This window comes from Vulpes vulpes, chromosome 13 (genome assembly GCF_048418805.1).
Source record: "Vulpes vulpes isolate BD-2025 chromosome 13, VulVul3, whole genome shotgun sequence".
Taxonomy (NCBI): Eukaryota; Metazoa; Chordata; class Mammalia; order Carnivora; family Canidae; genus Vulpes; species Vulpes vulpes.
Window position 1 is genome coordinate 39,941,377 of NC_132792.1, and position 12,697 is coordinate 39,954,073.

The 12,697-nt window shown below is 32.7% G+C and overlaps 1 protein-coding gene across 5 annotated transcripts in view; it reads right to left on the reverse strand.

The window, feature by feature from the left end:
• Nucleotides 1-1,051: 1,051 nt before the first annotated feature.
• The window catches only part of DPY19L4 (dpy-19 like 4), a 60,509-nt gene continuing 48,863 nt past the window's right edge, over nucleotides 1,052-12,697 (reverse strand). For all 5 annotated transcript variants that reach the window (XM_072734306.1, XM_072734304.1, XM_072734305.1 and 2 more), the window contains 2 exons: nucleotides 6,838-6,996; nucleotides 1,052-5,213 (listed from right to left, as the gene is read on the reverse strand). In XM_072734306.1, coding sequence (XP_072590407.1) covers nucleotides 5,049-5,213; nucleotides 6,838-6,996 — 324 coding nt within the window. In that variant the 3' untranslated portion in view covers nucleotides 1,052-5,048. The remainder of the gene's footprint in view (nucleotides 5,214-6,837; nucleotides 6,997-12,697) is intronic.

A 12,697-nucleotide genomic window follows, 5' to 3' on the forward strand; every position in this document is an offset into this window, starting at 1 on the left:
CAATTGATAGAGGTTATGCAATTCAAAGGACAAAGAGGAAAAAAATGAAAAGTGAACAGAGCCTCAGGGAAATGTGGGTCAGCATTAAACACACCACCGTAAGTACAACAGGAATATGAATAGTTGCAAATTTGATTTAAAGAAAATTCTTAATGTATGTAACCGAGAAGCTCAACAAACTACAAGTAGGATACTTGTAGATCTACTTCAATGTAAGATCTACTTCAAACACATAGTAAAAATGCTCCATCGGGACACGTGGGTAGCTCAGTTGGTTGAGCATCCAACTCTTGAGTAGAATTTCTGGGTTCTACAAACCGTGGTAACTGAGGAACTGCCAGACTGGTTCTCAAAACGGCTGTACCACTTTAACAATCCCTGCAGCAATGTATGAGCTTTCCAACTTCTCCCTCTCCTTGCCAACACTTGCTCATTACCTTGCTCCTTGATCACAGCCATCCTAGTGGATGTAAGCAGTTTATCATTCTACTCCTAGATATATACTCAAGAAAAAAGAAAACCTATACCACCCCAAAATTTGTACACAAGTGTTCATAGTAAGGACTGTTTGTAATAGCCAGAAAGTGGAAACCCAAACATCCACCAATTGATAAACAGATAAACAAAATGTGGTACATCCATACAGTGGAATGTTATTTGGCAATAAAGGGATACTTAAAACAACATGAATGAATTTTGAAAACCTTATGCTAAATAAAGAAGCCAGTCACCAAAGACCATATATCATGATTCCATCTATATGGAATGTCCAGTCCATCTACGTGGAATGTCCAGAATAGGCAAATACAGAGACAGAGAGTATATTAGTAAGAGTTGCCTAAGGATAGAGTGGTTTAGGGTGACAGCCAAAAGGTATGGGGTTTCTTTCTGTGGTGCTAAAAATGTTCTAAAGTTAATTGTGGTGATAACTGCACAACTCAATATACTAAAAACTGTTGAACTGTACACTTTAAATGAGTGAATTAAATAGTATATAAGTTATGTCTCATTAAAGCTATAACAAAAAAGATACACATAAATGAAAGACAACTTAAAATTCTAAAAAGTTTTATTATAGAAACAAAACAAGGAGTGTAATTAAGCATGAAATAAATAATTTCATTCTTGATAAAAGTACATTTAATGTTACAAAATCTGAAGTAAACTACTTTATAACCCAACTCTTTTAAAGGATTTATATTTATTGAAATTAACTTTTATTCTTTTGGAAAGATGTAACTTTAGTACAGGAGGAACACATTTAATCTGTTATACATTGTTAGCGATATGATTCAGAAGTCAACATACATAATAGCAGCTGTATTCATCTTTGCTAAATAGCTGTACAAAGCTACCAACTTAAAATATTAAGAAGTTGTTTATGAGATATCTCAAACTAGAAGTTTGGAATGCATTTTTCTATCTGATACCATTATTCCACTAAATATAGTGGTCAGATGTTCACTGTATCTCTCATAGAACTGCACTTAGGATTTCATAAGCCAAGAGTAAAATGTTACAAATTCTAAGGGACATAAGCAAATGATTGAAAGAGGACTTTTTGCTAAATTCGCCAAATCTGGTGTTTAAATAACCCTTTTTTATTACAGAAAACAAGTAGGTATAATGTATAGAAAACTTAATGGGCGGAAAATAGTTGAATAAAATATATTCTTTGTGATTTTCAAATCTAATTTTAAAATATTAAACTCTAAACATTCAAAAGGTTAATAATGAGCTATTATATTAAGAAGAAATTGTTCAATTTCACTTGCAACTTTTTAAAGTTGTGATTTTAATACATGTCGTGATCTAAAACTATTAACAAATAGCAACAATAGAGACTATATATTTTTAAAAGTGGACAAATGAGAGCATATATTGGGATATAAATTATGAAGTAGTTCCTTGCTTTACAAAAGGTTCTTAAATATACAGAATAATTTGTAACACGTGATTTTTAAATATTCATGCACTTAAAATAAATTTACCAAAAAGATCAACTTACATACAACTTTTAGAAATCCCATCAATTTTATAAAGAGAGGCACTACTTTTATCTACACACTAAAGGCAATAAAATGTTTTAACAGTTCAAAAATAGAAAGGGCCAAAAAACAAGTGGTTTTCCAAAAACAAAACAGATGAGTAAGATGGCTGTTCACTGTGCCCTTCAAGAAATTAATAACCTACTGTTTTAAAGCATATTTTCCAGCCCCAACATGTAACACACTTTGACCTCCATTTCTGCTCTTCCTTGAATCAACCTGGAGTACATGTAAGAGCGCCACAACAGTGAGGCTACTGGTGGTTTGGGTTAATGTCCTGAAGAAACATGCCATCTATGTACTCAAAAAGAAATGAAGAAAAAAAGTTAGTTCTGAAGTACAATGCATACTCCCAAGGCTGTGATACCGGGATAGTCTAACAAAAAGCACCAAGTTACAGGTCTCAAAGTTGGAAAAAAACATAAACCAGCACAGAGTCAATACCATACACCTTATCAATATTTATTTGTTAGACTGGCATTTGGGAAGCTAAATAAATTAATTTAGCAGGCTAGAAATCCCCTTGGGACCCTTACCAAAGATTTGCTTATTAATGAAATAAAGTTAATACTGAAAATATCATAGTGAGGAGTCTTTCTCTGTGCTTAATGATGAGGAAAAAGATATCAAAATCTTCTTACAGAAAAGAAAAAAGTCAATAGTAATTTTTGAACAATAAGTAAACAAAAGTTAAGGCACTTATTTCAATGCTTTTGCAACATCAAGGGCAAAGTATGTTTTGTATTTCTTTGAGAAACTGCTTCCATCCTAAAACCATACACTTTGTTTCCTTTCATAGATTTTTATTGTTAAATCAACTGTAAGTTACCCAAATGGAATTACTTGCAAAACTTTAAATCATTTATTACCCTACAAATAAGCAAAGAAATTAATTAAATGCTCCTCACTCAAAGTTTTCTACTGCTACTGTTTTAACTACAGTTAAAATAGGAGCAAGTAAGCTAATTTCTTATATCCAGTATTGTTACTTCTATAATAAACCTTACATTTTCCTTTTCAACTGATGCTGACTAAAAAATTTATCATTTAAAAAAGTAAGTTTCTCCAAATCTATTTTAAAAAGTTGACAGAAGGAAAAGAAACTTATTAGTATGTATATGTCAAAAGCCAAAAACAAAAAACACACAAAATAACTCAGCATAATTGATAATATAAATCAATAAAAATTCAATTAAATATTTCATGCTATTTATGTTATTCTATTTCCCTTTCAAAATATGCAAGCTGACTTTGAAATTGCATTGTTTTACATGCTCTGATCACAAGGACCACCAGGTAACTATTCACTGTGTACTCAGGTAACCACAGTAATATTTTCATAAGGCTTGAAGCTAAATACTAGTGACTCACTATTAAAATGTATAGATAACCTGATATGCCCTACCTTCAACTATGTTAATATAACTGTTACAAATTATATAAAGCATGAAATGAGAACAAATAAAACTAGTGCATTAGATATATGACACTGCCATCAAACAATTATGAGGCTCCAAAAAAGCAAAGCATCCTAGAGCTTAAGAATGCTTGTGCTTTTTTACTTAAAAACGAAACAACAAAGATATATATATATAACAATAAAATAAAGATAATGAAAAGATGCTCCCTTCTAATGCAGTTAATTCAGAGTACTGAAAATGCAATTTTACAGCACGCTAACAAGTGAAAATTTTAGAAATCTGTTCACTAAACATATGTATAAGGTAAAACTAAACATGCATCCCATCTTATTAAAATGATACATCTATCCTGAATCTCTTTATACAGACCAACTAATCATTTAATAATTTCTTTTAATAAATGATTAAAAATATGAAAACATTTAACCTAAAGGAATGTTGCGTTTAGGTTGTGAATTTTATTAAAATTGTCATTTTGTTCTTAATGTTGAAGACTGTACCATTGTTTCTTAAATAATAGCATTTGTGTTTTATAATAAACAGATCTGTATGCAGAAATGTTTTTTTTTTTTTCAGAAATATGTTTAATAGCATCAGCCCATTTCTCCCCAGAAATTGTTCATTTTAGTTTGTCATTTTAGTCACTAATGTCAGAATATTCTTATTCTTGTGAAGATTTAATTTTTCACTTAATACTTCAGTAGAAAATGTGAATAGGCTGTATATCCCATTCCATATCTTTCAAAAACCTGAACAACATTCTTTTAAATGTCTGTTTTAAAAATATTTAGGTAACAAGAGTTACTGTTTTATCATGATTAAATTGATATTAAATTTATGAGCATAAGTGAAAAAAGCTAACCACTTAATAGTTGTAAAATAATAAAATGCAATATCATGTACTATATTTTACTAAGAAAGTGCATGGTTATATAAGCAGCAGATGATGAGCAGTATCATGGAAAATCTGGATATATCTTTATGTGTATATCCATCAAATCACATTCCTTTACACAATTTATAAATTTTAATTTAAATGTCACATAGTTTCAGCTAACATTTAAATTGGTTTTTATTTTAACATTTCAATTCTATTATAAACCATGAAATACCTTCAGAACTGCCTTGAGGGTAAGAAGAGATCCTTCCTTCTAGTCTATAATTATATGACATTAAATGACATATTTATTAAATGTTATGTTTGAGAAATATACTCTGACATTGAACATACTCAAATTCAAGACCTATGTTATGACAGAATGAAGATTTATAAGGACAATTTTATAATAGTTGAGAAGATAATGAGAAGATAAAGTCTTTAAAGACCATGTAACGATAAGGAAAACATCTGACCAGAATATTACAGAGTGGTAGATGTGACATTTTACCAAAGGACAGTAATGCCTGATGTTCTATACCCCACAGAACTCTGGATCCAGTTAATAGCAAAGAGGGAAAAAGCAGCAGCAACATTTCAAACGTCCATTCTCTGATTTCTAAAAGACACCTTGTAGGTAAGAAGAAAATCACATTTTACTTCAAGTGATGTAAGTCTTTGAAATGAAGGCTCTGCTATCTTTCAAGACTGAAAGGATATCACAGTGTTGATTTTATACACAAAGTAGGATCTGTTCCAGTATACTCTAGTGAAATAATTCACATATGGAGAATAGTTAATTTTGACCTCATGACAAAATCGCCCATATTTTGAGTAGGTTAACTTGTCACCTTCTTCACAAACCACCTAGCGAAAGATATGAAACACGATATTAAAAAAGCTACTAAGTTTATAAGAGAAATACAATGTACAAGTGACTTATTGATATAAAAAATATATTATTGCTATACATGGACTAAGATGATCTTACATTGTTGAGCAACCCTAGAACCCACTTTATTAAGAGAGTTATCATTTCCATTAAACTCTTCAGCTTCTCACTGAAATTGAGAAATCAGTAAAAAGTGTTTCCAATTTTCAAAAAGATATAAAAATCCTCAAATATAGAAGACTGTCTCCCTAGTTCATTATCATTCCTCTAACTTATCATGGAGCCTACTAAGACTGAGAAATGGACACATTCTTAATATATATTCAAACTCTTCTAATGTAGAAATGACTCACAATTATCTAGTAATCAAGTTTTTGTGACTTATCCAGTGAAAATCTTTATATTCTCACCTTAATGATGTTCACTAAGACAGCTTAACTAGTTTGAAGGGTTTTCTATACTAAAATGTTAAACATTCTCCTAATGCCGAGGAAAAATGTCAGAGAACCATCTTTTAGAATAAAAAAATGAAGTAGCTTTAAGTCCGTGCCTGGTATTATATGCAAGAAGTAATTTGATCTTTAAAACGGAACAGAAAGATAGCCAAGATCAGAATTAAAAGGCTCCAGACAGCTGGCAGCAACACAGCAGTAATTATTGAATACCTGATGTTTAATAAAATTCCAGGGTGTCACCCATTAGGCCAAAGATCACAGATATCAAGTACCAAAAAGAGGAAATTCAAAATACATGAAGCAGAAAACAGAATACACTTATTTTCCAGAATTAAGGGGTCATGAGGAAAGACAAAGGTGGAAATCATAAAAACTAATTTCTCACCTCCAAACTGGTCTGGGACAATAAGAGAAAGAGCTTATTATTTAGGAAGAGACAGAAAAAAAATCTTGGTTGCTACCTGAATAGAACATGCATATCAACTCAAAATGGCCAACTGAAATTCTAAGGTCGTCCAACTGCAACTTCCCAGGAGTAAAGGCACCCATTCCAGATAACACTAATTACCAGATATATAAACTCCTCTTTTTAGCTGCCAGATATATAATATATGCATTACAGGCTGAGAAGTAAAAAGGTTTGGTCAAATAGCCGAAGTCAATGAAAAGTTAAAATATAGCTAAATCCTAAAAACCAAAGGAGCTCTGAATACACTAATTTTTGTGGATAATAGGGACTGTGATGATTTAGTAAGCAATTTTTCTAGCTATAAATCAAATTATCAGAAAATTCTCAACATAATGTAACAATGCAACCAGCTGCTCTTTAGATTATAATAAGCTAAAATAAAATCATTATTCAAATCAAATTATGCCATCTTTTGTACATAAATGTGGAATACAAACAAAGTATAGGCAATGAATAAGGAATCCAGGTATTGGTAACATTTTTTTCTGCAAAAATGCCCAAATTTTCTTTTGTACATTGAAAAAAATACTTCAAACTACTTTTAATGCTCCCCCCCCCCACGCTGCTATATCACTTTTAATTATATTCTTAGTTAAGTCCCAAAAATAAGTTTGAAGAGTAAAAGTTAAAATGTCTTTTTCTCAAAGAGATTTAACCTCTCAAGTGGTTACTTACGTGGCCATTTGCAATGTCTAATAAATCTTTCACCCTACAGCCTCTCATGGTTCCCACCTCATTGCAGATAGCATCCTCTACAATTAGGTAATTAGCCTTGTAGGATGTCAGTATTTTATAAATATCCTCAGCAGATCGCTTTGAATAGATCTGATAGATCTGAAAGAATAGAATTAAAACAGTAATTCAAAAACATTTAAAATATGTTATTTGAAACATCTACTAAGACTTAATATTAAGCACTATCTATGGAAAATAAAGCTATTTACTAAGACTTGATTCCTGCCCTCAAGAAGCTTACATTCACACAATTCACTCACTGTCCACTGTATGTCTTCTTTGGAGAAATGTCCATTCAATCCTTTGGCCATTTTCCCCCCAGCTTTACTGAGATATGATCGACACATAATATTTTGCAAGTTTAAGGTATACAACATATTGATTTGACACACTTAAATACTGCACAGTTATTACCACCATAACATTACCTGGCACCTCCATCATGTCAAATAATTACCATTTCTTTTTTCTGATGAGAACATTTAAGATTTACTCTCTTAGAAACTTTCAAGTATGTAAATTCAGTATTTTTTTTAAATAGAGTACTATTAACCATAATCACCATACTGTATATTAGATCCCCAGAACTTACTCATCTCATAACTGGAAATTGGTACACTTTGACCAACATGTCCCCATGCCCTTACCTTCCAGCCCCTGGTAACCACCATACTACTGTTTCTATGAATTTGGCTTTTTTAGATTCCATATTTAAGGGTTATCATACAGTTATTTGTCTTTATCTGACTTCTTTCACTTAGCAAATGCCTTCAAGATTCATCCACATTGCTGCAAATGGGCTTTGCCCATTTCCTAATTGGCTTGTCTTTTTATTATTGAGTTAGAATGGTTTCTACTATCTTTCTTAGCATGTACAGAGTATTTTTTTTAAAGATTTTATTTATTTATTCATGAGACAGAGAGAGAGAGAGAGAGAGAGGCAGAGACACAGGCAGAGGGAGAAGCAGGCTCCATGCAGGGAGCCCGACATGGGACTCGATCCCGGGACTCCAGGATCACACCCTGGGTCGAAGGCAGGCGCCAAACCGCTGAGCTACCCAGGGATTCCCCCCCATGTACAGAGTATTTTATACTCATTTATACATGAGATAAAATCAGCAAGATTAAATATAATTTGACCACTGTCACAAAATACTCAATGAATAAAAATGCTTAAAACTTGTCTTGATTCTGTGCTATTTTTCATTACAATTTTGCTGATCTTCTCAGATAGTAAGTTCTGGATCTTACTAGATAATAAAGTTTTTCAGGTTTTCTGAAATGCTAACATTGGACTAACTCTTGCTACCCTTTAGAAAATAATAAAATCAGAAATGTTAAACCACAAGCACCATATACTATATGTCCTAAAAATACTGATTTGAAATCTAGATTGGATAAGATCCTAAACTATTTGATACTCAGCAGCCACCTACTACATGTTATGACTGTCGTCTATCCAGCGCCATCAGGTCCAATGGACGTCCACCAATATGATAGAGATACTCACCTGAATATTCTGGTATACAGAATGCTAATAAACCAAGAGGAAATTTCTCAAGTCACTTTACTTTTTTTTTTTTTTTTAAGATTTTATTTATTTATTTATTCATGAGAGACACAAGAGAGAGGCAGAGACATAGGCAGAGGGAGAACCAGGCTCCCTATAGGGAACATGATGCGCGACTTCGTCCCACAACCCCAGGATCATGACCTGAGCCAAAGGTAGACACTCAACCACAGAGCCACCCAGGTGCCCCTCATTTTACTTTTAAATACATTTCAATGGAAATAGTTCTTTCCAGTCTATTTCTATTTATTGTTTTTCACATATATTCTTAAATTTTGAGAAACTGTAACATATTCATGGGGCATTTAAAAAAGCCCACTTCTAAAAATAAATAAATAAATAAATAAATAAATAAATAAATAAATAAATAAATAAATAAGCAAGCCCACTTCTTTGCAATGTCAATAACAGTACTGATAGGGTTTCTCGATCTCAGCACTATTGACATTTTGAGCTACATAATTCTTTGTTAGGACAGAAGAAGACTGTTATGTGTACTGTTGGATATTCAGCAGTATTCCTGGTCCCTACCCACTAGGTATCTGTAGAATTCCTCCTATAGTTATAACAGTCAGAATGTCTCTACTCATTGCCAAATGCCCCCAGGGGCCTAACAGTCCCAGATTTGAGAATCACTGGCCTAGGAGATTATACAAAGATTAGTTAAATGTCATGAATTATAGATAGTACCTAATTCAAATTATATGGTCTCATTTATGGAGTTTGATTTGAATTTTAGTTTAACAATAAATTTATTCAGTACTTGCTACATACTAGACACTATAGAGAAAGACAAAGTTTTGGAAAAGAAAATGGTTCCTATTCTCATAGTCAAGTTACATAAAACATTAAATTCTAAAATGTTTAAATTTAATTAAAACCTAATTAGAAGTTTGACCTAATTATAAGTGATTTTGAAATTCTATATTAGGAAAAGACTAATCATAAGACAACAAAGAAATTCACAAAAAATAAAGTTCAGAAATATGCTCTATACATTCTAAGAGACTCTACCCTTTCAAAGTACAGCAAATACTAGTCAAAGGCAGCTGTTGTCTTTCACACAAATCACTCCCAGGTAGATCTCTTCATCTCTGACCTCTCCCTGCTTCAATCTTCTTTCTGCTCTGACCATAATTAACTCTCAAAAACAGATCTAAGCATTCCATTCCCAGTCTTATTAAAGGTCTTTGATAACTCCCAAATGCCTCAAGGGTAAATCTGAATTCTTCAGCATGACAGTCCAGGTCCTTCAGAATTTGGCCTCATTTTATTTTTTAGTTTCATGGCTATGGCTATACAAATTTCATAGCTCATGTTACTTTTTCAGCTTGGAATCACATGCATTCTTTTTCCAAACAAGTTTCTAAGAGTTCTTCAAAACCCAGATCAATGGAATGCCATTAATGAAGACTTGGGTTTTTGAAGGCAGAACTGATTATTCCTGCTTTTGAGCTCCTCTTCATACTTTCAATGATTCTGTGTGTGTGCATGTATAATTTAATAGTAAATAAGAACATAATAATAACTAATATTTAAGGTTTACTATGTTTCAGGCATAATGCATTCTCTCATTTAATTTTCACAACTAGGACTTAAGAACTATTATTATTTCCAGATTCAGAAACTTCTCAAAATTAAAGACACTGAAGAAGACACAAATGAAAGATATTCTAGTTTCATCGATTATAAGTATTAATACTGTTAAAATGACCATATTACCTACCTAAAGCAATCTACAGATTCAATGCAATCCCCATCAAAATTCCAATTGCATTTTTCACAGAAATAGAACAAACAATCCTAATTTTGTATGGAACCAAAAAAGACCCTGAAGAGTCAGAGAAAGCTTGAGAAAGAACAAAGCTGGAGGAATCATGCTCCCTAACTGCAAACTATATTACAAAGCTGCAATAATCAAACCAGGATAAACAGACACGTAGATCAATGGAACAAAACAGAGAGTCCAGAAATAAACCCACGCACACATGGTCAATTAATTTACAACAGAGGAATAAAAAAAAAATACAATGGGAAAAGGACAATCTTTTCAATAAATGAAGCTAGGAAAACTGCAAAGCAACATGCAAAAGAATGAAATTGAACTGCTATTGTACACAATACACAAATATTAACCCAAATGGGTTAGAAATTTGAATGTAAGACCTGAAACCATAAAATATCTAGAAGCAAACATAATTGGTAAGTTCTTTTTTTTATTATTTTTTTTATTTTTGTAAGTTCTTTTTTTTTAAAACAAAATTTATGTATTTGCAAAATGAAGAGAACAGGGGGTGGGGCCGAGAGAGAAGGAGAGAGAGAGAATCCTCAAACATATTCCCTTGCTGAGCATAGTGCCCGATCTGGGGCTCAATTCCTGAGCTGAGATCATGACCCCAGCTGAAACCAAGAGCCAGACGCTCAATCAACTGAGCCACCCAGGCACCCCAGGGGGTGAGTCTCTGACATTGGTCTTGGCAATAATTTTTTTGGATTTGACAGCAAACATGAAGGCAACAAAAGCAAAAATAAACAAGTGGGACTACATCAAACTAAAAAGCTTCTGCATTGCAAAGAAAACAATCAACAAAATGAAAGGCAACCTAATGAATAGGAGAAAATATTCACAAATCACATAACTGATCAGAGGTTAATATCCAAAATATATAGAAAACTCATACAGCTCAATTAAAAAAAAATCTGATTAAAAAATGGGCAGAAAAAAAAATGGGCAGAAGATCTAAATAGACATTCTTCCAAAGAAGAAAAATGGATGGCAAACAGGTACATGAAAAAGTGCTTGACATCATTTATCATCAGAGAGATGCAAATCAAAACCACAATGAGATATTATCTCATAACTTAGAATGGCTAGGATCAAGAAGGCAAAAAATAAGAAGTACTGCTGAGGCTGTGGAGAAAAGGGAACACTTGCACTGTGGATGGGAAGGTAAAATGGTATAGCCACTAAGGAAAACAGTATGAAGTTGCCTCAAACAAATTAAAAATAGGGGCATCTGGGTAGCTTAGTTGGTTCAGCATCTGCCTTCAGCTCAGGTCATGATCCCGCGGTCCTGGGATCAAGCCCCGTATGGGGCTCCCCATTCACTGGGGAGCCTGTTTATCCTTCTGCTCCACCCCTTGCTCATGCTTTCTCCCTCTCTCTCAAATAAACAAATAAAATCGTTAAAAAAAAATAAAAAATAGAACTGCCACATCATCTAACAATTCCACTTCTGGGTATTTATCCAAAGGAAATGAAAATACTGATTCAAAAAGATATATACAACCCATGTTTGCAGCAGCATTATTTATAACAGCCAAGATATGGAAACAACCTAAATGTTCATCAATGAATGAACAGATAAAGAAAACATAGTATATATGTGTATGTGTACTTATAAATAGAAAACTATTTAAAAAAATAAAATCAAAAAAGAATATACAAAAAAGAATAAAATCTTGCCATTTGCAACAATGTGGATGGACCTTGAGGATATTATGCTAAGTGAAATAAGTCAGACAAAGACAAATACTGTATGATCTCACTTTCATGTGGAATCTAAGAACAAAACAACCAACCTCACAGATACAGAAAAAAGAATGGTGGTTGCCAGAGGTAAGGGATGGGAGGTCAGTAAAAATGGGTAGAGGGAGTCAAAAGGCACAAACATAAAGTTATAAAGTAAGTGTAGAGCATAGTGTATTGCTACGTTACAGTATTTTGAGTGTGCAATACAGCAGTAACACTGTATTGCACATTCAAAAATTGCTAAGGGAGTATATCTTAAAAGTTCTCAGCACAAGAAAAAACATTTATAGCTATCATGGTGACAGACATTAACTAGACTTATTGTGATAATCATTTTTATTATAATCATTTATATTTATATATATTGTATATAAATACCAAATCATTACATTGCACACATGAAACTAATATAATGTTACGTGTCAATTATACTTCCATTTTTTAAAAAATCCATTGTGGAAACGCAAAAAAAAGAAAAAGAAAAGAGGGTTCATGGCTGGCTCAGTCATCAGAGCATGTAACTCTTGATCTCGGGGTTGTAAGTTTGAGCCTCACATTGGGTACAGAGATTAGAAGTGTTGAGTCACTATATTGTACAACTGAAACTAATATTATACTGTATGTTAACTGAAAGTTAAACAAAAAAAGGGGCACCTGAATAGCTCAGGTGGTTAAGCATCTGCCTTCGGCTCAGGTTA